At 41.0% G+C, this 25,973-nt stretch overlaps 2 protein-coding genes across 8 annotated transcripts in view; both read right to left on the minus strand.

Moving 5' to 3' along the window:
- Window positions 1-394: 394 nt before the first annotated feature.
- CFAP90 (cilia and flagella associated protein 90) lies at window positions 395-9,810 on the minus strand. Its single transcript, XM_075494053.1, has 3 exons — window positions 9,572-9,810; window positions 5,872-5,988; window positions 395-2,207 (listed from the first exon to the last, which is right to left on the minus strand). The coding sequence occupies exons 1-3, from the start codon at window positions 9,770-9,772 to the stop codon at window positions 2,028-2,030; spliced, it is 498 nt and encodes a 165-aa protein (XP_075350168.1). The 5' UTR covers window positions 9,773-9,810; the 3' UTR covers window positions 395-2,027.
- A 3,846-nt stretch (window positions 9,811-13,656) lies between these two features.
- ADCY2 (adenylate cyclase 2) overlaps window positions 13,657-25,973 on the minus strand; it is a 239,302-nt gene continuing 226,985 nt past the window's right edge. Inside the window, exons 19-23 of one of the 7 annotated variants that reach the window (XM_075494063.1) lie at window positions 25,759-25,905; window positions 24,481-24,588; window positions 22,272-22,386; window positions 18,937-19,061; window positions 13,657-17,608 (exon numbers count right to left, since the gene is read on the minus strand). In XM_075494063.1, the coding sequence (XP_075350178.1) occupies window positions 17,456-17,608; window positions 18,937-19,061; window positions 22,272-22,386; window positions 24,481-24,588; window positions 25,759-25,905 (648 nt within the window). In that variant the 3' untranslated portion in view covers window positions 13,657-17,455. Of the gene's footprint in view, window positions 17,609-18,710; window positions 18,853-18,936; window positions 19,062-22,271; window positions 22,387-24,480; window positions 24,589-25,758; window positions 25,906-25,973 lie in introns of those variants that run through there. The other 6 variants (XM_075494061.1, XM_075494060.1, XM_075494058.1 and 3 more) reach the window with 6 other exon arrangements.

The following is a 25,973-nucleotide window of genomic DNA, read 5'->3' on the forward strand; positions in this document are numbered from 1 at the left end:
ATTCTAGCAAAAGAGAAATTGAAGGAGAATGACTGACATGTCTTTGCAGATATTTATAAGGAATCTTTCCCTAATACAGAAGAAATCGCCAGGGTATTCTTTTGACACTAACTGAGCACTGAAGGGAGAGGTCAACTAACTCAGAACTGAATGAGAAACAAGTAGTAGGAAGAACAACCTGCGAAAAGCCTTCGAAAGTGAGCAGGGATGCGAAGGGACTGAAAGAGAAGGGGGTGACAGAAGCAAAGAAATGAGAGAGGAAACCTCATACTGGTGTGGATGACTCATGCCTTTCTCCATGGTGGAAGTGAGCCGGTGATGCTTATTTCTCACATAGGCCAGAAGGTGGTGGTGTTGTCAAACAGATTTGATTTCCTGTAGGGTTTTTTTTTTTTTGTTGTTGTTTGTTTGGTTTTTTTTCAAACACAGATGGTTTGTAAATATAGTAAGACTACTTAAAAGGAGTAATTTGTACTGACTGTCCCAAACTAAAAATAACCTGTCTAGAATATGGCCATTTTCCATCTCATTCTTCACTGGTATACATTTGATACTGATTTTTGAATAGGCACTCTGGTATTGTTAGAAAACATTACCTTCTCACTTTGTTCTCACTGTGATTCCTCTCATTTAATGCTGCTGGATGTTTTTAACGAAGTGTTTATTGTTGAAAAGGAATGTAGCAGTTACTGCCCTCTTGTCCCTAGCTCACTGAATATAGAGGAACTTGCAGGTCATGAATAATGAAAGTAATAAACACCTCTAGGAATGGGCTGCTCTGTGTGCTCTGCTTCTCATGTTGTGCCAAACAAATGCTATTGATTGCCTAATTTACTACTTATCCAGGCCCTAGATTAAGAAGTTCTTTGTTTTTATTATTTTTTACTAGGAGACTCACTGTGTTCACAAATGATACAGGTTTCCTATGTGTAAGTACCTGAGAGAACTCCAGTGTCAGTCAAAGCTGTGGACTTCCAGTCCTTGTTCTGGTATGACCAGTCCGGCTGTTGTTCCTTTCTGAACAATACTGCCTCAGCTTTAAACGACAGCAGGATCAATGGCTCTTGAGAACCAAACTGATGCATACTCTGCAGGAGATATTCCTTCTCCTGAAATCACCTTATAACTTTAGTACTGGATTCAGTGAGAATACAAGGCACTAAATGTAAGCGGGTTTACACATTTACTCTAAAGATGCTTTTTAAATGACTACTGCTCAAATCCTTTGTCTTTTCCAGCCTTTCTACCAAACTACTGAGTGCTTGTTCTCCTAGGATTACTTTTTGTTTTCTTTTTTTTTCCGCATTGGATACAGAACCAAAGATGATTTTTCTTGTGACACTCTTGAACAGATGAATCCTTCAGACACCTTTCGTATAGTGAAAGTCAGTGAAATGGATGTTTGAAATCAGCTAAGCCCAGATTTTGTCTATTTAAATGCTAAGTACTCAGAAGTTCCCTTTAACTTGACTTCCACTTGAAGTCTACTGAAACTGCCGAGCACTTCTCTGAGTCAGATCATTTCTGTACTTGCCCATTTATGGGTAAGCCTGTCCATTTTGGAAAATCTGGGTTGAATCCCCATTTCAGCTGTTGTGCAGATAAAATAACACCTAGCAATTTTGTAGCAACACTGTAAGGATTAAGAAGTCAGTGACCACTCATACCTGGAGGAGCAAGCTCGCTTAAATGTTAAGTCTGTGAATAGCTAATGTAGAATAGCTAACATCACTGCCTAAAATAGCAGAGACAGCTGTTGACCCAACAGGTCTCATTTCCAGTCTTGCTACCTAAAATGTTCAGCTCTTGTTGATGCTCTTCATGAGATTTTTATGAGACTATAAGGAGAAGACATACATTTGAAGTAGCATGAAAAAAAGTACAGCTGCTATTTCATCCTATTTTTAATCCAAATCATTCTCATTAACTAAAATGTAGAGGAAAAGGCAAAAGCACCATATTCCTTTTTGATGTGAGGTGGGGTTTTTTCCACATAAATGTTGCTGATAAGGACAGGTACAAGAGATTTAGCATGGATCGAGGCTTGGAGAAGGTTTTTCCAATAAGCAAGTGATGCCATTTTTCCTGTAGAATTCTGCCTGCACGTGATTAATCCTTGCATGATCTCTGATCGGCTGCTCTATGGGCTTATTTATGCGTCTCCCATACTCTGAAGATGACAAAACAGCGACAGGTCTTGCCATTTCCTGTGAAAATATAAAATTCTCATTATAAGAAAATCAGAGAGCGAATACTTGGCAGTTATCTACCACTAAATGTGCTGTGGCCAGGGGCAAAATAACAGACAGAACTGTACAGCATCTGCTATATGGATGTATATTTATATAGCAGTGATCTGCACTCTTGCTGTTCCATCCCTGACCTAGTTTTTTATGTATATTAATAAACCATGAATTTATCACTAGATGACAAGATGATAAGATATGGAGCTGTGCCATGAGTTACTGTGGACTGATAATTTTTTACACACTCACACACACACACAGAGCAGCGATTACCATGTCATTACTGGCAAACTACATGCTATGCTACTAGTAAGTGGCACAGATTTTCTTTTCATTCTGATTTTTCTTGTGCACTGACTTGCATGATTCATTTGAAAAATAGGAGAGATTTCATTTGTATCCCCTGTTACAGGAACACCTACCCTGCTTGCACAATTCAGTGAAACCACTGCATGAAAAAAATCAAAGCCTAAAGAAAAACCCTGAGCAACCACTAGTCCATGCAAGCTTTCCCTGAAGGACATAAAGCATATACTACTGTATTTTTGCACAATGAAAGGTTTTACTAAAAATGCTTGTAGCTGTAAGATTATAGAAATAACTGCTCTGCAATGATGGGAAGTGGACTTGGTGAAAAACAACCTGACCAAAAAAAGATATTTTAAGCTTGCGCTTAGTAAACTGCGCTTTAAGTGACTGTGCAATCACTATCTGCAATCTGCAGTTCCTTCCTGTGCTACAGTAATGGGGAGCTCTGGAGTCAGAAGGGAAAGACAGGATTTGTTTGTTTTTCTTTCCCTAGCCAAAGGTCTCAGATTTATCAGGCTGCTTGTATGTTTGCGCACTGGCTAACGCAGTAAGCCTTGGTCCCCAATGTGTTTACCTAGTCTTACAATATAAATAATATCTACAAGGAGAATCAAAATGCGGATGCCACACCAGTTCAGGTGCAAACAAATGACTTCTTTGCTACAACAGATGCAAGTCTGAGCCATGTCAGCACTTATGACAGAACCTGTGAAGCACATGAGCCTCTGCATTTCCTGCGAGGATGCAGGTGGGAGCACAGATCCAAAGGGTCTCATAGCAGGGCAGTCAGATGTGAGACATTGCCAGGCTCATGGATAAAAGTAGATCTGAGATTCTTGGGAAGATGCTGCAAACCCTTTTTTCAAAAAAAAAACCCAACCAGAAAAGCCCACTCCAAAACAACCATTCATTCCCCAACTCTCCCCCTACCGTTCCTGCCTACCTTGCTCCACCTCATTAAAAGCTATTCAGTACACCAACCTATAACCCCGCCAGAAAAATCAAGTCAAGAAGAGTGGCAGGCAAAAAATAAGACCATTTCCTCCCCGCTCCTAGTTGTGGATAAATGTTGTAAAAGGAGAAATGACAGAATCTTTGTACCATCAAGAAAGACTTTGCTAGCAATACAGGGTTTGCAGTGCTAACGACGGGCAGCAGTATGTAATTCTGATAGTTTGTGTTCCCTTTAAGTAAATAAGATTCAGTTTTCAGCATCCTTAGTAGCATAGCACTGACTGTGCACAGTGGCATTTCATCTTTGTGGGTTTGACATTCAGCAGATTTCAGATTTTCCAACAGTTGGCTGGGAAGCGTCCCGCTACATGCCTTTGCAGCGTGTAATTCTAGCACTGTTAACGCTTGAAATCAGCAACGGCAGCCTTGTGCAAACACTCCACTGCAGTCACTGCGCTACGTGTAGCTAAACTGAGTTTCTGTGACTGTACTGTTGGATTCCCTGGGTGTACCCAGGCTCTCTGCAGGAAATGAAGGGCTTACTTGCAGTGGGGTTTTTTTTTCCACTTCAAGGAAAGGAGTGTACTGTTGTGGGTTCAGCCTGTCTCCTTTCAGTGTTGTACTAGAAAGATGTTGATTGCAGCCTTTTTATTTATTATGTTTTATAATATAGTTGTTATTATATAAAGTCTGTGAGGGTCACTGAGGTAATTAAAGCACAGGAGTTGAGTATGTGACCTGCACTTAGTTATGGGTAAGTCCAGCGTTGGGTGTCATCACGTGCAGGAGGATCATGTAACATTTCACAGCTGTGGGTTTGATGTGACTTCATGCTAATTAAAGGGCTGGATTAAGGGACACCTGTTCAGGCAGAGTCCCTTACGTGCACTGCCCAGCAGAGCTGGTATGAATTCTGGCCCATATGCATTTGCTTTAGGAAGCAAACTGGTAGGAAAGCGAGTTTTGCTGATACTGAAAGGACACAAGAGCTCAGTAAGAAACCTTAACTCTGCACTGATAAACGGTTTCTACACAAATTTCCCAGCTGGAGGTTGGGCTTGGTATTGGAGGAGGGGAGTTGTCTTCATTTTGTTTAAATAAAAAGGCTCATTTTTAGTTGGAGTAGTCATTTACATGGTTTTTGGCCTCACACAGATTTGCAGTTGAGTTACTAGGCATGAGCAGGTGATAGTAATGGGGACTCCTGAGATTCCTTTGGGAGCACCTAATACCCCGTGCACTGTCAGAGTTGAAGGGCATTATGGCTATGCACTGAAATGTCTGGCATATATAGCTGCTAGTGAGAGGAATCACAAGCAGTGGCCTTTGTCCCAAAAGCTCAACAGTTTTATTACACAGCAGTTACAGTAATTGTAACTTTTGTCTCTCTCTTCCTTCTTCCATCTCTGTCATATATAATCACCAATATGGGCAGCCATTCTTAGCGTACCCACCTCTTTACATCCCATGAACCCATCAGGGTTTTGAGGCCATTAACACACAGAGGTTGCACATCATTTTTTTTTTTGACAGCATCTGCCTCTGTGTGTGTATGTGTATATAAATATAAATATATACACACACTTGTGTATGTATGTGTATTATTCAGATGCTGCATGGAAAAACACATATTTATATATATGTATATATATTATAGTATTTCTGTTTTCAAGGCAGATATTCAGAAACATGGCTGTATACTTCCTTAGCTATCAGGCTGCCAGATTCTGCTGGCCTCGAGTGCTTTGCCCAGCTTTTTCCAGGCATGTCCATGGTCTTGTGATTGACCGCTCCTTTGCGCTAGCTCCATATGAATTTCCTTCCTCCAGGGCAATCCGGTGTAAATTAGTGTAACAAACTCACCAGCTTCAGAGACTTGGGCTCTCTCAGCAAATGCTGGTGTAGGGAGGGTGGATGTCAGAGGGCAATGGTTGAGTCAGCACCCCTGAATCCAGTCCTCTCTGGGAGAAGAGTTTTCAAGCATCACGGACATAGTTGCAGGACCACGTAAACTGCAACTCTCGAGGGGCACAGAAGGTTCAGAAGTCACTCTCAGTGACCCTGAAGCTCTGTAAGAGGGTTTGCCTTGCTGTGTGTCTCTTTCCCCATGCTTTAACTTGCATATGGCTTGTCACCTGGGAATCTACAGGATGTCAAAGAGCAGGAGCTAACTCAGTTGTCTGCACTGGCTAATGCTTTTTCCTAAACCTCCAGGCTGAGGACAATGCTGTTCTCCTTTCGATTCCTTTGATACCATATAGGCTGCATTATAAAGGGTAAAGCAATGGCTATAGTCTCCAGCCATGTCAAAAAGTACAAAATACCTTTAACAAAGATAATTATGAAATTATCAAAGGGTTACCTCTTCATTAATGTTAAGACCACGACTCTTTGCATGTTGTCTGTCACATCGGTGAAGATTTTTGTTGTAACCCTCTGGTCTTTTAAAAATGGAATCATAAGTGGAAATATCTCCTGTCTTGAGAAAAGGGGAAAAAATGGCTAATTCGCAGTATTGCTTAACTTTACAGGTTACAGAATATATGTAGTCAAATCAATACTTAATAACTCAATACTTCATATTTAATAATTAATAACAGTGCACATATAGCATTAGATGATGGCAACTGTAGTATTACTGAGCTACCATTAGCAAGTTTGGGTCGCTCCTTTGGAATAGTCTGCAATAAAAACACCTAATGACGTGTGGTATCTTTTTAAAGTCTGTTCAGCTCTGAAATTTCCCTTGTGGCAATTTACCTCAATTTTTCCCTGTAATCTGTTGTAACTTCTGGAAATTTAACTGCTTTGTTTGTTTGTTTGTTTTACTTTTCTGAACTTTATATTCTCCTTCTTAAGTTCGTAAATTTGTCAAATGATCTGGCACTGTAATGTAAAAGGAAAGCAGGCCGTTTCAGAATTCATTTGGAATGAAAAAGACAAAGGTATCCTGCAGTGGAATCACCACTTAATTTCTGACTAAAGTGGAATTGAGAAGAAACATGCAACAGTGGTAATCCTGTGATCCAGTAGCATGCATGTATCTGTCACATATGAAAATACAGCACACCCCAAGCCAGAATAGTACTGTATGTATGATACCTGTTGACATAGTTGCATCCAAATAAGCAACATTAAAGATCTGATCTGCTAACAAATGCATTTGTGAAATCCAATCAAGAAGTTCTTATCAATGGAATCAAAGGAATTTCAAAACCAAAAAAGTTTTCAAGGAAAGAAAAGCAAAATCCTCTGTTGAAGTATGCTGTCAGTTGTTAATGAACTTCATTAAAAGGTCTATATTCTGGTAAACATGTCAATCGATCACTGGTTTTGTGCACAGCTGACTACAAATTTGAAAAATTGTGCATTTTGTTGGGCTTTTTTTTACCTCTAATTTTACAGTGTGCCCAATTTAGCCTTTGAAAAACTCTTGTATTTTGAGTCTTACAATTTACAATGCTATCCTCCAAAACCAGTCAAGTCAGGGCAGGTCAAGAAGGCTATAGTGGTTCCATTAAAAGGAAACCATTGGTACGAGCGCTAGTGAGGCACCGCTGTAATCACAGGCTTCTTTTGGAAGGGTGTCTCCATTACTTGGTTCTGCCAAGAGGAGAGGTGGTTTGATATTTAACCTATTCATCCCTTCATTTCTCAGAAACTATCAAGCCTCACAGAATTCCAGGCACGTTCAAGAGCATCCTGCATCTGATTTGTCACCTCCATTATTATTATTATTTCTGTGCTTCCTTGCTTCTCCTTTCCTCCCCACGCTACCAGTTTCATTCAGAATTTTAGTGGGCATCTTGTTTGTACTCAACACCGAGAATGTTATTTGCTCCTTTGTTTTTATTCACGTGTCATTATTTGTCCATTATTTGTTCCCTGTGTCAGAGCAGATAATTCATTCTTTCTGGAACTCGCAGATAGGTAGCCAGCCTGTTATGTTAAAAACTAGCCCTGTCCCAGATGATCTGTTTAAGGTCTTCTGCCAGATGTGTAGAGGCAACACTTCGGTGCTCAATATACTGACAACTTTTTGCTGTTGCTTCTCTTTGTTGTTAACAATGCTGACTTGGTTGGCCTAGGTGGTGGTGGTGGGGAGCTGTTTCTTAAACCCATCAGAGCAAATGAATCACACAGAGCAGACAATAAATTTGCACTCAGGGTGGGCATCCTCTGTATACTGCTACTAAAGCTAAGCACTTTGCAAACATTCATTAATATTCTAGACACACATAAAATATGTAATATCTTTCTCCATGTCACAGAAGAGGAAACACCACACAAACTGGCTACAGTAACTTATGTAAAGCAATTGAGGCAGCAACTGTCAGCCAAGGGATTAAAAGGCAGGGATTTCTGGCTTCTGGCCATAGGCAGAGCACATCTTCCTCTATTCCTCTCCACTTCGATCTCTGACACACAGTTGGTTTTAGGTATTTAAGGTGCAAAAAGGAATGAAATTCCTTTTCCTGTATAAATAAAAAATTTCAAATTATCCAATTCCTTAATTGTGCAGAAGAATGGGTTGAATCTGCTTCCTCCCCTATGGCCAAGGTCTGTGCTGTGAAGAAACCTATTAAACAGCTGTTACCACTTTTTGTTTCCATGCCACTGGAGCAGCATTTTCCACAAACCAGGTCATTGGGAGTGTGAGAGCAGACTTTATATTGTAAGCAAAAGCTCTACCATATGGTTGCTAATTCCGTGCAGATTGGATAGACTGTGAGCTCCACTAGCCCCAAGTGCACCACGCCAGCCCTCTGACCTGCCCTAGCCTTACTCTCGTGCTCTCCCTACCATGTTTTATTAAGCGTGGCACTAACTGTGCCCACTCACCTTTGGCTCAGAGCACCTTCCCAAGGTGCCGCTGAAATCAACATGAAAGAGTCTGCAATTACAAATCTACCTGTCTTTCAGCAGGGCCACCCAGTCAATGCTGGAAATCGCTTTTGCTGTTCCTTTAATGGCCAGCGCTGTGCTGTGGTCTGCACGCTGCCCACATCCCGGGGCCACACGACCTGCAAACTCTCACAGGTCGCCAGTTGTCGCTGCCCGGTGCTCTGCACGTTCAGCAGCCTGTCACTTGGGTGGGGAGGGGATTCATGGGGTGTATTTATTGTTATAAACAAATATAATATTACATTGATATAATAGACATTTCAGAACTTTTAAATGTTTTTTTGGTGGGGGGGAAAAGCCGTTAAGTTCAATGTCTCATATTACTCTTTCCAGAGAGAGAAAGGTTTGCTACCCAGGAAGCAGAGCCCAGCTAAGGCTGAAGGTGTAAGATTGTTTTTATTTCTGATTTTAAATATGAGGACAGAGAGAATGAGGAAAAAGGGTGATATAACGCAGCAGAGTGCTAGTCTGCTTGAGTTGCTACATGTTAAGTGTCAGTGTAACACCTTCAGAAGCATTCCGTTATCAAGGCATATATCAATATTGTTTGGAGTAGCTCTCTCGATTTTCTTCATTAAAGCATAGGGAAAATTTGTGCGATGCACATTGAAAACCCTTTCCCTTGACTGAAAATGGAGCAGTTTCTTATTAAAGGGTCCCCAAGAGCATGCGTTACCAGAAAAACCACAGGTACTGCATCCAACCCTAGTGACAGATGCTGCCTTTCCTAGTGTTCCCCCTAAAGACATCTCGCATTTCGGTGACACCACGTGGCCTGTTGGTCCTTAATCCTTGGCAAACCATGAGTCTGCCTTCTCTTGCAGTGAAAGACATTACCCTCATTTTCCATCCACAAGTAGCAAACACCCATTACACTTTGCAAAGGCCTCTGAAGATAAATCCTGCTCTTTAGGGATTAGATAGCTTAGCTAGCGACTAACGTGCTGCAGTTCCGCTGGCCTTTGAAATATTAACGGGATTTTTTTAGACACCTGCCAGCCCAGGTCCCTCACGATGAGGGCTGAGCCCTTGGACAGGGACTGAGCACAATGTCATTACGCTGAGCAGAAACCCACGGGGAAGGCTTGTCCCTCCAGACCCGCCGGGCCCTGCGAGGCTCCCCGGCTCTCCCCGGCTCGCTCCCCTCCCTCCCTCACCTTGGCCTCCCGGTGGAAATAGCTGAGCTCCGGAGGCCCTTCCCGTCTGGCCGGGATGCAGCTGAAGGCGGAGAGGGCGGAGAGGGGAGGCCGCCGCCTCCTTCCCGCCGCGCTTCCGAGCACCTCCTCTGCCCCTTCCGACCCTCCTGCGCCCGGGGCCCCCGGGGCGAGCGGAGGCGCAGCCGGGGAGGGGGCGGCCATGCTGCCGGGCGGCCGCCGTTACCCGGCAACGCTCTGCCGCCGCCGCATGTCGCCTGGCGGCCCGCGGCGAAGGGAAGGCCCGGGCGGGGGGGCCGAGGCGGGCAGGGAGTCCCGCAGTCGGCGGGCTGCCGGCACGGGGAGCACGGGGAGCACGGGGTTAAGCCCCTCCCGGGGGTTAAGCCCCTCCCGGGAGTGACCCGCAGTCTGAGGCAGCCTGACAGGAACCGGCCCCCCGGGCGCGGCTGGGCCTAGTGGTGGAGGCCACGGGAGGTGCGGGGCAGCTCTGGGCGTTTCCACAGAGCGGTGTTAAACCTGGAGGTGTGCGTTCGCGGACACCCAGACGTGAGGTTTTGGGCCCAGTTTCGAGCAGGGCCTCAGGGCCATCTCAGCGGGCAGCCTGACCTGTGGCCCGGCCCGGGGCTCCAGCACTGCCCTCCCTCACGGCCGCCTCCCTGATCCCTTGCTGTCCATGGAAGCTGGGGAAGGTTAGAGCAAAGCCTGGCCGAAAGGGACTGACTTTTTCCCGTGGCTGTTTGCACTAATCCAGAAATCCCCTTTTACGTGCCGAGGTTGAATAAAACCAGACCAAAACGTGGAGTTTCCACCAGAACGCAGATCCTGAGTCTCGGGGAACCTGGGGTCTCTTCGGCCTGCGCCTCCTCGCCCACTTGGGCACAGGTTTTAACAGGATGTTCAGCCATTTCAGGCAACGCGGCTGGAAATCTCTCTCACAGACAAACACTCATGTTGAGGACACTGAAAGTAAGTGTCTCCCGCGTGCAAATCTCTAACAACAGCTTGACTCTAAAACTGCTCTGCCCTGGTAGCACCTGGCTCCTACTTTCGATATTCGCCTCACGGTTATCCTGCTTTAATACATAGACATAACTGTGCTTACTGTGCTGCTTGGGGATCTGTGACTAGCTTGGTTTGTTTTACCTTTCTTTTTTGCAACCACAGCTGCAGAACTAATGTGCCGTAGGTACAGCATTACTATTATTGTTGCTACTAGTATCTTTTGGCAAGCACTTTCACAACAGCACTCTTCCAGGCATCTTATTTTTACTGAACACGAAAGATTTATTTAAAAAAACCCCCAACATTCAGGGTATCAGATCTTCACAACCAATTCTTTTGGGCATCATGGACACATGCAAGAATTCAGGTCTACTGATGTAAAAGTCCCATCCCTACTATATAGCTGCCGGTATCCCATCACTAACACACTGAATAATATAGCCTCTTGATGCTTTTCAAGCGCAGTGTGGAGGTATTTATACTCTACAGTCTTGGGTGTGTGTTTTTTTTAATCATTCGTGACAATTCCCATCTGCTTATCTAATAACGTCCCTCTACCAATTAGGGTCCTCTTCTTTCTGCAGCATGGGCCAAATTAGCGCAGCGTAAGCGAGCAGTGGAATTGAAAATCCAACAGCTGCCTAACATCAGCTTCCTACGCAGAGACACGTTTGCCACTGTGCAAGTGCTTTTTTCTGGTTTAGTCCGAGCACCAAGAGATAGCAAGCCCATTTATAAAAAGCAGCTCAGCTGAAGCTGCAGCTATAAATAGAGCCGCAAGAAACCCTTCACCAGAAATCTCAATTAAGCTAGGCGAGAGCTCTGAAGTCAGATCTGAAATGTTTCTTGCCAGTTTTCCTTCTACTGTTCACATGTAGCTCCTTTTGATTAACATTTAAGATGGCATTAATTTAATTCACTATCTGGATGCAATTCAGGTGATTGTCAAAAATACTGCGGGATGCTTGTTAGAGATTTGTCCTAAACCAACCATTTGAAATAAATTAAAATGATGGTTTTCAGTTCATTTTGCCTTCCCAATGAAGGTATAATTCCCTTTAGAATTATTTGAATCTTACAAAGGCTTTTTCTTCCCGGTCATCTTTTGCAGACTCCCCAGAAGGAGGATATGAATGCCCAGGGGTTTTTGTTCCAGTTACAACCAGATTTAGCTCATATGCTGATACTATGCTACTGTTAAGTGTATGTTCCTGTTACAGAGTAGCACTGGAGGTCAGTCTGTTTCCTTAGTAATTTAAATAAGAACATGCAAACAATTGTGAAAGGGCGATGGAGCAATTTTAATCTATATGGTCAAAAGTAAGTATTCAAATACAGCTGAGCTCAGAGACCAAAGTGTTAAAAGTTGCTTTGAATTCAGTGTCTTAAGGAGGAGAAGTTCAATAGTCTGCCTTTTTAGGGATTAGCAATATCCCCCCCAGGTTCCACTGCCAAGGTTCCTGAATTTCAAATATGCTGATATATGCTTTTATAGTTATAAAAGTGTCTCAAAGGCAGGGCCGCTGTTCTGAAATGTCAAACTGGCTTATGGAATAACTTTGCAAGAAAATTCCTAAAAGGAATTTGTGAAGCAAATGGTAGTGGGGGTGGGGGCGTGGGACGGGACATGACACACGGGATGGAGACGACAACAGGTGGATGGAGAAGGGGCAGGCACAAGAGGACAGATGACATATAACTGGACAGGTCATTGATACACAGAAAAACCACAGTAGATGTTTTCTTACTACAAGCTGACATACCTGTTTCAAACTCGTGTCACTTAGAGCTGAGATGGCTAGCCTCAAATCAGCGCTTAGCAATTCATCTCCTGTCCTTGCTGTTTGACCTCAACATGTATCAGATTGCTGTATGTTCCTGACCCTCAGCTGACTCACGAAGGAGAGACAGCCTTTGCCAACAAATGCTGCATCTGATGGCCCTTGAAAAAGAGGCTGAAACAAAAATGGCTCAAAAACTCTGTCCCCTTTCCACTACCACAGTTTTGGTCCAAGCCGGTCGTTTCACACAAGTGCTTGTTTCTTCCAGACCCTGAATTAGTGACAGATTGCCCATCTCAAACAGCAAGGCTCTTCAGAGGTTTTCTGAAGGAGACGGAGACAACTGTACATCACCTGCGGAAGTCAACACACCTTTTGCAATCTCCAGGGGTTTTTTTTGTTCATGAGCTACTCAGGAAATTTTTAAATTTTCCTTTAATATATCTGTTGTTTCAAATAATTCTCTATGCAATTACTACGACTGAGCCTTGGTCTGCAGATTGCAAACAGGCCTGGTTGGCCTGTGACTACAATTTAAACTGCTTGACTGGAGAATTAGGCTTTTCAAATAATTATAATTATTTTTATTTTAATAATTTAAAACCAATTATAAAATGATAACTGGTTAACTGCTATAATTTCAATTATTATTTGTATGCTGACTGATATCTGCTGAATGGATATTCCAATTCACCGAGTCAGATGAATATTCTGTTCAATTCTGTGTATTATTCCACTTACCAACCATCTTGGTAAGTGGAGTAATACACAATTTTATACATGAGATGGACATTACTTTCATAACAATTGTTATTTGTAACACTGTTTTGGAAGGCAAACATGAAAATTTCTAGTCCAGGAATGTCAGTCTTTCAAAATACTTCATGCGCATTTTCTCCTGTCAAAACTGAGATTTTCATCTCAGAAGAGCATCTCAATGGCTACAAATATATTTGAAAAATACTCCATCAAAAAATTTCAAACAATTCTTGGCAGAATCTGTGTTTTGAACAGTGGCATCCTACAACATAAAGGGGTTCATATCTTCATAGTTGCAAACAGGATTAAAATATCCTTATCTTGCATTTTGACATATTAAAAACTAAATTGACCTGAATAACTCCTGCCCCTAAATTTGAAAATGTTTAAAATTAATATGTAGCAAACTTTAGGGTGAACCAGCTACAGTTGATTTATACACCACTTTTGACAAATCCACACAAATTTGAAGTACTTCAAGGAACAAAAACACTCTCTTAATTACATGTTTTATTTAAGGCACATATATCTCATTCTACATTTGTATCCTCCCCAGAGCCACTCCACTATTTTAGACAAGAAAGGAAAAATAAAACTAACAGGGCCTAGTCTTAAAATTGTTTGGGGTCCACTTGTAAAAGTGTTGAAGGGTAGTATCTAGGTCAGGTGAAGGAGAATCTGCTATCTGAAAATGAAAAAGTATATCTTCAAACAGAAGTACAACCAAAAGGAAAATGACATATCAAAGGACAAGGTAATCATTGCTTTTAACAGTAACTCTGCTGCTATATAAAGCATCCTGACAACATAGCTAATTATTTGGCCTGATATGAGGTTCTGGAAACAAACCAGGACAGACTTTCAACAACTCTACCTTCAGATGCGCACAGCTGTTGCTTTAGAAACGAGCAGGTTGAACTCCTACCTGCGCCTCAGTGGAAAAAGGGAAGGTCTGTAGATATTTTACAAAAGAGAGGAATCATAAAGGAATATAAAGAGAATGAAAAATGCTTTTCACACAGCAAAAATATGATGCTAATGCCTCTCTTTAGAAACAGCAGCTAAATAGCATTAATTTACAGGTAATCCCAACTACTTTTGTAGTTAACAAAAATATCTGCAAGTCTAATCTTTCTTCCTGTCCCTTGGTAGCCCTCCATAAATTGGAGCAAAGCATTGCTTTTGAAAAAGAAATCCAGCAGGCTCCCCAGGTGTTCCTGTTTGGATTTCATTTTCCCAGACCGCAGTGAATCACTCTTATATTGATCTTTTGGCTGCTGCCTCACGGTGTGAAATACATCTGCATTGTACTTTTGGAAGTCGCATTCTTTGTGGTTTGCTAGCGACCTATGAACTACGCACCTACACAGAAGTCCTAGAACTTGAGCCTTACTGTGATGGAGAATATATGGCATCTCAAATACTGGTTTGTATGGTTATCATAAAGCTTTTCAAGTTACACACTGATATGTGAGCAGTGTTAGTTATATCCAGTTATCGAGGCAGATGAAATTGCTGTGGGAGAGGAAGAAAGAGGATACAAGAACTCTGGGTCAATCCAGACAGGGGAAAAATAAAACAGTATAAACAGTAGATGTAAAATGCATTGGAAGACAAAAAGTATTTATTGGATACAAATAACTTCTCGGCACTAGAAAGATAATAATAATAGTCCGTAAGTGAAGGCTGGAGAGAGGATGGTATGCACCTTTCTTTGTCTGATTATACATGCGGGCATCATACTGCATGTATAATCATCTTTTGCCCGCTTTCTTGTTCTTTAGCAGGATTTGTCTGCAAGAATCTGAATGCAACTACAAAATGAGAGAAGAACACCAGTGAAACATGAGTGGTCTGAACAAGGGCATTTTCAACATGTGCTTGAAGGGCACGCACGTATCTTTCTTTGTATTTCATTGGACCAGTCAGCTCATGGCCATTCAAATGTTTTCATGTTTCATGGCTTACAGAAATATAATATTGTTTAACTTTTATAAAAATCATAGAAACAAGTCTGTTGAGTTAGGTACAAGGTTTGCTGCTGATGCCCAAAGTGTGCAAGAATACAAATGAAAAGCAAAATCCTGAAAGTACAGGTTATACCTGAAAGATGCACATAGATACAACAGTACAATATAATCGACTTTACATAAAGGCTTTTCATCCACAATAAGAAATGATTGCTTTGACCTGTGATAATACCAGAATGATTTTAAGGGCCCAGAGTACATTCAAAGTCTAAGAGATTTTATAATTTTTTTTTTATTTTTCCTAGGACAAATTTATAGTAAGTGGAGCAGAGGGATTTAGGAGAAGTCTTAAGCATAGCTAAGTGATAGCTTGTTTTAGGCAATGACTGGGACATTGTGCTGCCATATGAGCTATTTGGCAAGTCTTTCATTCCACTGGAAAATATTTATCTTAACTTATTAATTAAATCATAAAGGCAACAAAACATTGTTAATGAGATTTTATTAGACTGACCACCTATCTTGAGAGTTACTGATCAAAAGTCTCCAGCTCTGGGTGAGGCGTCAAGTGTGTCATGTTGGACATAACTGAAATAACTTGCATTTTGCTTTTAGTCTAACTTAAAGGGATCAAAACTCAGATTGTCTATTTTACTGCAAATGTAGGCATTTGAAATCTACTGCCATTCCAATTTGCTAGCGGGCAGATGGCTGCTGTGAGTAAACTGTGCCACACTCAGTGAGACTGTGGCCTGATGCCATTTATTTGTGACCCACAATTTTGAGAACTCCTTCTGAAAGCACACCAATGCAATACAAATGTAAATATATGCTTCATGCATGAGGAATCTGCATAAATGTAGAATACTTTTTACATTTCAATAACATGCCAGAGCTAATAGTGCATAAGTTGACTTCTATATGCATACGATATCAGTCAGGAAAAAATCCTGTAATTATATGCTATTTTTTAAATAGGAGGATTTTATTAATTTTGGTCTTGTTAGGCTGTTATGACTAAAAGAATATGTTATTTCAAGTAGTGATAATAGCAAAGCAAAAATTAATCTTTACTACCTATGCTTCAAAGGAGCATAGATAGTACAATTACCTGCTTTTCCAGTCTTTCCCTGGCTTATCTATGAAAGTCTGCAAGTGTGATACTTTTTAATTCAACGAGATTTAAATTGATCTCGAATATCCACAAAATAGCATTTTGTGTATCTTCTGCTCATACCCATGTCCTGGTAAATTATTCTAAATATCCCATGAAATCCAGCATTGTAAAGGTTAGGTGAAAGGCATGCAAGGGCAAAAGAAGTTGTCAAAGTGCAAAACAAACAAAACATTTCTTCTCTTGTACAGCTTCTCCTAGTTATTGTTTAAGCATTGCAGGCCAGTTGCAAAGTAGCAACACGGCTACTGTCTCCAGTATCCCCCACTTTGCTTGTGTTTATGGATTTGAGGTAAGTCTTCTGTATCACCTAGGGAGTAAATGACTGCAAAGTGCCTAGGATGCCACCCAAGACTGAAGACAATAGAGGTGGTTCAATTTCTGAAAGGCAATAGCAAGTCTAGCAGATATTAGTGACCAAGGCTATTGAGATAGCTGGCCATAGCCTGCCTCAACATCTAACTGCTCAATAAAAAGCAGCAGTGGCAGCAGCAGAGGACGCGCAGGTTTAGAGCGACAGAAGCCATGGAAGGAAGCAAAACTAAGAGACAGCAACAGTAAGACAAAGTACATATAAACTTTTAATGAATTAACCTTACAAAAGACAATAGCTTCAAAACATTTGACACGTTTGTACAAAACTATTCCAGCATTGTTAGCTCTCTCTTCAGAAAGAACACCAGCAAGCCACCCAACGTGTCCCTGGCTATGAGATGCAACTGGTGATCACATCCAAATCATGTGTGGACAGAGTAAACTTATTTACAAATACTTTATACTTTAATACCAGATTAGTAGATGCTATTGGGGAGCGACTGTATTTTCCAGAAAACACCATGCATCAGAAAATAGTATGCACCCCTAGCTTTATTGCCTTTTTTCCCCGCATTTGTCACTAACATCTCTTTTTAGTCCTTTCAGGATGAGTTACCTCCTTTTAATTCCTATTCCTTCTTTTCTTGTCTTTGAATAACAGTGCAAGTTGCAGTACAATCTTCCAGTCCTATAGCGTACATCGCAACTGTCCTTGAACATAGGAATATCAAGGTGCAAAATGATGGCTCATGGGACTATTCTGCAGCCATATTAAAATAAGTGCCACATACCAGAAAATAGCACGCATGTTAAGGGCCAAAATGTAGTTAAAAAGTGCGTGATACTTTCCTGAAAATATGGTATTGATGACACATACAAGCATTCTTCAAGATGCCACATTCCCTTGTGAAAGGGATCTTGTCATTTCAGTATGTACAAAGTATGTCTTCAATTCTCCTTTTCCTTTTACATTTATTATTCCTCTGCAAGTGCTCATGTACCCCAGTGTTTGCAGGACATTGTTCGTCTCCTCTGTAACCTGCAACAATACAGTAATACAACCAGCATTGATAACAGAGCAAAGCAGAATCTTCTTCCACAGTGTGAAGAGAATATATGTTCTGAGCAATTATAAGGGTTTTGCTATAATGCTTATAAGCCCTTAAAGGGTTTCAAGTGAGGTTTGAGCACCTGATCTTTCAAATATGTCTGTTGCTGGATGCCCATTCTAATCGCTTATATCAAGTATCAAACTGGGTATAACCATTTCTGTACCTAGGATTGCAAACAGAGGGCTCATAGGCACAGAAATGGCACTAGGGAGAACACTCTTCCTCATATAGCATTTTTCTCAACTTCAGGAGCTGTTTTTCATTTCAGCAGACCCAAGCTTCCCCATCTTTTTGCAAATGCTAAAGCTGTGTGAATGAAGTGACAGTAAGATATTAGCATCATCCGTCAGAGCTGCTGTTGCCAGTTTCTCACATAGCTGGCAGTGAACCAAACCAGTTCTGCCATTTTAGGTGAAAGCCTGCTAGGACAGAGGTTGTTCAACAGCATCAGTTGTCTCAGACTGTCTGTGTTTCTTTGTGAAGAAAGCAACTGTTTGTAAATGTCATTGCTTTGACATCCCTTCTGTTTTTCAGTTTTGACCAACAGTTGGTAACTACTTTTCCATCACTGAGTTCTGAATAGTCTCAATCATAGATTTGGAGTGCTCTCAATCATATGCTGGGATCCCAAAGTGCTAGGCAGCATACTAGGCAGATACTTAAAATGTGATCCCTGACTATGGAATCACTGAAAAGTTAGTAAATTGAGGGTCTTTTCTATACAGGTCTATCTATAATATATACAGATAATAATCTATAAAGTTTATTAATCAGCATGGTTCATTAAAAGGGAAGTTTCATGATTGCTTTATACATTTAACTTAATGTACAGCAGTTATGGTAATTTCCTTTATTTAAAAATAATTAACATCAGGAACGCCCTTCAGAGATAAGGTAGCGAGTATTTCATGAGTTTAGAAATTCACAGAATAGAAATGTGATTTCCCTCAAATCCTCTTTTAATCTAGGGATGCATTTCCAGGCAACCCATGACTTCCGCCACTGTATTCCTCTGTAGGGTCAAGACAAAGTTTTGATTCTCCTCCCATTTTCCCTATAATTTTCTTTTAATTCTTTACTTTCCTGCCCAAGGTCTAATTCTTTTGAAATGTACAGATACAGCTGGTAGGTAATTTTTTTCTGTAGGCATCCTTAGCTCCAAAACACAGACCTGTTTAGTGTACAAATATATGATGTTTTTTAAGCACCAAACTCAAAGGATTAAGATAAATACTAGCACAAAACCAAGACTTACCTGTATTTTATCTAAGACACCAGTGCTGTCCATCCTGCTGGCCACGTTTACTGTATTGCCCCAGATATCATATTGTGGTTTTTGAGCTCCAATTACTCCAGCTATTACAGGTCCATGGTTGATACCTGGAAAACATCAGAACTTAACATTAAAAAATAAGATCCACCAAACAAGGACACACAGTGCATCTGGTAACATACCAAGTCAACAAACATGGTATTTGGCCTGTGCTGAATAGTGACTACAGCAACCAATGGCCTGTTCACAGCTGTTTTATCAACCATTTACAGCAGGAGGATGTTAGTTATAAAAATGCCAAAAGTTAGTTCATCTAATTTTAGTTTTACAGCTCCCTCCCATCCTGAGTAAATTTGATATTTTCAGCCATTAGTATCCTAATAACCTGCTACTGCCTTTATTAGACAGCATGAGGAACACGCTGTGGGGGAGCAGCAGCTTCTGGGAAAACAGATATACAAGAATTTCTTTTCATTTCTACTTGTAGTGAAAAGGACTTCTCCTCTCTGCAGTAGTTGACGGCCAAATCAAATGACTTTTACAGTATTCTTTGCTTCTTAAATGTAGAATAAACTAATGTGAATGAGCTGGAAGGATTTGAAGCTTTGTTCTGAAGGCTGGATTGCCCATAGAATGGTCCTAAATAACTAAATAAAGTACTAGAGACCTAAGAGTGGAATCCACAACAGCCGTCTGCTGAGTAGCCCAAGCTGGCTAGTAGGGAATACTGAAGAGATGTGTGTGGCATACGCTCTGCCATGGTCCAGAAATTAGGGTAGTGTGGTGGGACTTTCCTACAAAATACAATGGGGAGGAAGTGTCTTTTTTTTTTCTTTTACCTCCTTCCTGAACCACCACTGCTGATGGTTTGAGTAATACCTCAGGGGCTGGAGAGCCAGGTTCAGATCCTTCCTCCTTCGAGGAGACATCTACCCCTGTCTCTTAGGAATGTGTTTTGGCCACCCAGGCGTTCTGGGATGTGCTGCTCTATGTCATTCCTGCGCGTCTCCTTCGCATGGCACATGTGAATGTTCAGGCAAGGCTGGAAGAGTAGTACTTTCAGTCCAGGTGAATGCTCTAACAGAGGGTGATACCATCTGTCTTTCTCTTGTATCCAAAGTGACGTTTAATTATTCCATGAAAAGGCAAATGCTGTTCAGCAAACATTGTTCAGCAGGACAGACAGAGAATATCTCATTCTAAGGTATCCTACAGCCTGGGCTCATAGCATTCTCCAGGGAACAGGGATCCCCATGCTTGAGCAGCGTCAGCCAAAAGCAGAAACCAAATTAAGTTCACCTACAACACAGACAAATGTTCTAACCATGAACCTATACGGAAAAAAACATATCAGCCTCTATTCTGTTCTGAAAAAAAGTGGTACCTGTGCAAAACTTGCCGCAAAAGCATATCTGAGCTTGTCTGATAAATCAAGCACCTTAGCTAACAGAAGGGGAGGAATGCCAGAAATATAATCTAGGTGCTCCCCTCCCTTGCCTGACAAGGTCAGAGTAGGCTGTGCAGCTCCTAAGGCACAACTAGCATTTCAGGCACTCACAGAAAATGAAGGTTGAAAACTGAGACCTCTAGCGAGTTGCAACAATTCTGGGGTTAGATGCTGGCCGAGAAAGGCTTTTACAAATGGCAGTTTGGGTTTAAAGCAGGGATTATGTCAGAGGTAGATGCTCAAATGTTTCTGTGGCTCTAATTGCTATGGGATATCAGGTGCTTTCATGGTCAGGTGGCGATGGGAAGTGGAGAAGAAGTTAAGATGGGAAATGAAGATCTCAGTGGTGCCTATATTGGATTAAGGTGGCAAAAGTGCCAGTTTGGGGCCTGTGTCCCTTTGTAGATTTAATCGTTCCTCATTTCATGAAGCAAAGGACTGTGACTTCTCTGGAACCTGTAGTAAACACTTTAAAAATCACAAGTAGGTGTCTTTTTTCCCCCTAGAAAGTTTGCTTCATGATCCCCACTTTAAAGGAGTCAGTATTGCTTTAATCAGTTTGCGGATTTAGCCCTGACACTCATCAGCTCTTTATCTGTACTGACACTGCTGATATAAGTATGTTTGCAAGTATGTGGCATGTGTCGTCTATGGCAAAAAGAGAGAACTTTTATTCTGTACAGAAATACAGTATCTCTACACTTTTTTTTTTAAATCCATCAACTTCTCTAACACTTTGAGAAGGAAGCATACTTCAGATTTGCTTTGTCATTTTTTAACTCTAGCAAGGAATACAAAACATACTGGCAAAGGAGAGCTCTCAGGAACACATGAATATTTCAAGTCAGAAGATAGCAAGTTTTGCCAGTGGGTGGCACTGTGAAATAAACGTGAGAGGAGCAGCCGAAAGGAAAAGCAAGCGGTACAGCAAGAAAGACAAGACAGGAGAATAACTGTTGGAAATCAAATACTTCTGACATGTTTACAGGATTTATGGGTTTCAAATATTTATTTACTGCCTTCATTTCACACTTTCCAAATTACCCATTGCATTGTAAAACTGCTGTGTACTGCTATCAGGAAATAAACATTTTGGAACATACGGTTCTTGACCAGCTCTGAATTAATTTATTTCACCATGCTTTCCATGGCCTACTGCAGCTGCCTATTGCTTTTTTAAAATACCATGATGCACAAGTAGAAGCAATTAGAAGCTGAAATATAAGGGATATCCCTTTCAAATATAAACAACTAGTCATCTTTGCTCTTATTTGTCAAAAACCACAGAATAACAAAGAAGAGAAATATCCTCCTTTATCTAACACTAGGAAGGAAAGGGTGCATTCTTGTATGCTTGCTTGAGTTTATACATCTAAAATATTTCAAACTCCAGCCTCACTGGCCCCTTATAGCTCTTGTCCTCCAAACCCATTTATTTGGTTTTGTAAAGCCCTGTCTAGAGTCTTCTTGTGTCCTTCGATAAGCTTAAAAAATTTATGCAGTTCACAACCTCTAGAATAATTATTATAGAGTTACCATAAACAATTCAGAGCCATGGGAATGTATTTTTCAATCATTCCTTACTTAGGAATACTTCCCTTTTCTGAGTCCTGCCTTGAAACACTCCTTGCCACAACTCCTTGAAACAGCTCCTTGCCATAACTCCTTGAAACAGCTCCTTGCCATAACTCCAGCAGCTATGGTTAACAGGCAATACCACGTAGGCTGCCTTTAAACAGAGTAAAGATGGTGCCATTTACTTTCATGGCCCTTTTGGTCAGTTCCACTAACACTTTAATCAGCTGGTACTTTACACTGGATTCTCCCCCTCCTTTCCATGATATTCTCATAAATATCCTGTGATACATACCTACTCGTAACTTGAAGTCATTGAATGAATGCTTGTTTATGACATCCAGTTTCGCCACCAAGGCAAATGCGAACTCCACCATGGTTCCTATGTGCATATACTGTCGTTCAGGTTCCTGAATTTAAACAGCCAAACAAACAGAATAAAATCATTTTCCTTAGCCTTAGTTGCTGGGAAAATACAACCAAAATATGCTGAACACTCGAAAGTACTTAAACCCTTAGGAATGTCCCAGTAGGCAGCAGAAGAAAAGTAATGTAGGAGACGGTGCCCTGTCCAGCATCAGTTAGATCAAACACTGGCCAATAGACCAGGATGCATTTTACTTACGCAATCAGGCAGTCTGGAGATAATAGATCCAAAACATTTCTAATCTAATGTTTTGATTGTCGAATAACTGATTAGCTGCTATCTAATCCCACAGACACTCAGTGTCTATGTGTGCCTAGGATTTGCTCATTAATTTTCTCTAAGAGTCTGCTTCTATTTTATGGCCTTTAATAATAAATAATGCTTGTGGACAGCCCTACAGAGACTCCTCGCTGTCACTGTTGCACAGCTCAGCACCCTAGTTAGTGCTTAAGGTCCAGTGAAATTTACAATTTTAAGAGTTCCTCCACTGATCTTATCTGGTAGATAAGCAAGCACCTCTGAGAACATCTAATAGACCTGAAAATGAATAAAATACAAGAGGAAGGGAGGAAGAAGGCAACCTATCCTCTGCCCCCTAATTTACTAGCTCAGAGCTTATACCACTTATAAAGGCTATAGGCTTAATGTCTCCTCATATACATCAACAGTGTAGCCTGATTTCTAAGTACTGGTTTGAGTCCTCTCAGGCTGAGGAGAAAATTGATTTTTATGCTCCCACAGCCCAGGGCAGGACTCTGACAAAAGAATGATTTCATAAGAGATGGACTCACTGATCTCTATGAGAAATGACTGAATCTTCTTCATTTCTTGAGATAAAGTGACAGAAGAGACGGACAGATGACAACTTTGGGAGATAATTCATAGAGTAGATGTATCAACCTAGGTGGGACAGTAGTGGTGCTTGCCAGAGCAGCTGTTTAGATGAATGAAGCCTGTTTCCTTTGGAGTTCACTCCTAGCTAAGACAGATGGTTTCCTGTTCAGTTGATGTATTCAGACCCCCTCCTTAGGCACTTAGTCTTCCTTGGGTGCTTGTTTTAAGCTGGGAGCTGTTCCCAGCAGTATGCCTAGCAGTCAGTCACTGCCACACTAGGTACTGCAGTATCTGTGGATCTTTGGGCATCTGGACTGAAGGCCGCTGAGTTTTGGTGGATTTCCTTTGAAAATGTGTACTAAATCACCAAAGGAACACTAAAACTTGGATCTCTTGATTCACAGTTTGTGGAAATAACTCAAAACGATAAATTTCTTCCTGTGCTTACACTAGTGTTAGTGGTGATTGAGAGTTCCTCTGTGTCTTCTCATCTCCAGTCTACAGTTCTGCATTTCGTTCATCCCCTTCACCTCCCTGTATTAAATGTCAGAGCTAATTTAAAATAATTCTTTTTTTGCCCTCAGGATCCTTAGGGTCTATAGTTCAGGTGTTAATTGCTTCTGTCTAGAAGGAACATGAGTTTGGCAAGAGCATATTAATCCTTAGCAGAGAATGTGTTGATTTATAATTGCTGTCTCTCTGTTGCTAACCTGTAGTACTCTAAAGATCATGGCAAAAGCAAGGTTTTTGCTTAAAAGTTATGAATTGCTCCTCTGAACTTCATTTCTACTGACTGCAGTTCCCAATCCTATCCTATTAAGTAAACCAGAAACAAAGGAACACGTTCTCAGTGCTGAGCCTGAGGGTTCTGTAAGTCTACAGTTAATATGGCTACTCAGCCCTCCCAGCTTACAAGGGAAAATACTCATTCTTGCAGTCTTTTGTACACTCTATAAATCCAGTTCTGCTGCAGCATGTAGGAATAAAATGCTGTATTGTATTTAGAGTAGGAGGCCTGTTTTAGACTTAGCAAATACAGAGGTGGCATTTTCAAACCACAATATGAAGAACAGTAATTCACAGAGACTACTAAACAAAAGTATACACTTGTCTAGTACATTACAATCTAAGTTAATAAGAAAAAAACTAGGCCACAACATCATACATAACCTGCAGTTTAATGAACAGAATTTTAGCCTTCATTTGAACGTGTCTTTTATTAAGCAGGAACCTTTTCCTGTACCTGACACTGTTCTTGGTTGGGTGTAGCACTCAATCCTGTTGCTGCCATGTAAGTGCTTCCAATGGTCTTTATCTTTTCAACTCCACTGAACTTTGGCTTTGACAATAACTGTAAAACAAGGATGGTTATTCATTATTCAGATCAGCAGCCTTGTTACTCTAACAGCATTGTTACTCTAACAACATTCAGAGCATCAATTCATAGAACAGTCTCTTAATAGCCCCCAAATGGCTTCACAAATATATACAGGATGAAGGACTTAAGGATGGATAAAACAAAGGTTACAGCCTCCAAGGAAAGGGAACTTCTGTCTGCTAAAATACCTTTCTATTATAAAGGGACTAAATTTATATCAAGGAGAATAAATTCCACCTTATTGTACATACAGTTCTTAAAAATCAGTAGACTTTGCACTCATTTGATGTTGGAACTGAGTCACCATGCGAGCCAACAGTTCAGTTTTAAGCAGCTTTCTGAAAGTAAGCATCTCTTCCATGCCAACGGGTGGTCCATGCCAATGGGACTAAAATCCAATAATTTTAGTTCATACCCCAGATTGTTTTAAACATTCCAATGCTCTCCAAATGGGTTTGCTGCTAAAATACCCTCTATAGCTGCAGATCCGCAAATCCAGACTGTGCTCTCTGAGTCATGACATGATCTTAATGCCTTCTTCTGGTATCTTCATCACTAATAACCTTCTTTAAGACAAATACTGTTCTCAGTGAGACCTTTACAGCTGCCTTTTCACAATCCATCTGTAGTCATACTCTGTACTTGCTTGGAACTTCAGAGAATGGAATATTAAAACTTTACAGTCCTTTGAGTCACTCATGTATCAACTGATCAACGCTCTACATAATGAGAGCAACACAGATCAGGTATAACACAAAGCTGTATCATTTTAGGGGACATAGATTTATGTACCTGACTTCAGGCACTAATATTTAGAGACTGTAGTTATGCATGGCATGCAATATGACTGCCTCATGAACTGCAGCTAAAGGGCAAAAATTTCTCCATCAGACATACACATAGGTTTCTCATTATAGTGAAACAAAAGCAATTGCGTATGATGTCAGATCAGTATCTGATTTATCCCACATAAATCTCTTTTTCCTTTAATACTCCCTGTAAGTAACTTCCATGTGACTAGGCACACAAAAGTTCTTTTCTGACAGCTCTTCCACTCTCCCTTTCAAGTATGTTTGCTTACTGTTGCATACCCTGGGTTATTAAGATTGAAACCATATGTTGATTGTTGTTAGAAGTACATACATCATCGAAGTCAGCAATGATCTCATTTAGCAGCCTGAGACATTCCAAGCCTTCCTTATTAACATCAGACTCTGTGTAAAATTCCTTGAAATCCGGAACAGAGGCAAACATGACACAGACACAGTCATACGACTGATGATATAGATCCTGTTCAAAAGAAAACAGAATAAAGAAGAAAGAATCTGTCATATCCAGCTCTAAATAAAAGTTTCCTT

This window comes from Mycteria americana, chromosome 2 (genome assembly GCF_035582795.1).
Source record: "Mycteria americana isolate JAX WOST 10 ecotype Jacksonville Zoo and Gardens chromosome 2, USCA_MyAme_1.0, whole genome shotgun sequence".
NCBI classification, from domain to species: Eukaryota; Metazoa; Chordata; class Aves; order Ciconiiformes; family Ciconiidae; genus Mycteria; species Mycteria americana.

Coding starts and splice junctions, on each gene's coding strand:
- CFAP90 (XM_075494053.1), bottom strand. CDS start 9,772: ATGGCCGCCCCCTCCCCGGCTGCGCCTCCGCTCGCCCCGGGGGCCCCG. Junction 5,989..9,571: donor ATTTCCACCGGGAGGCCAAG/GTGAGGGAGGGA, acceptor CCTTTTCTCAAG/ACAGGAGATATTTCCACTTA. Junction 2,208..5,871: donor GTCTTAACATTAATGAAGAG/GTAACCCTTTGA, acceptor ATATTTTCACAG/GAAATGGCAAGACCTGTCGC.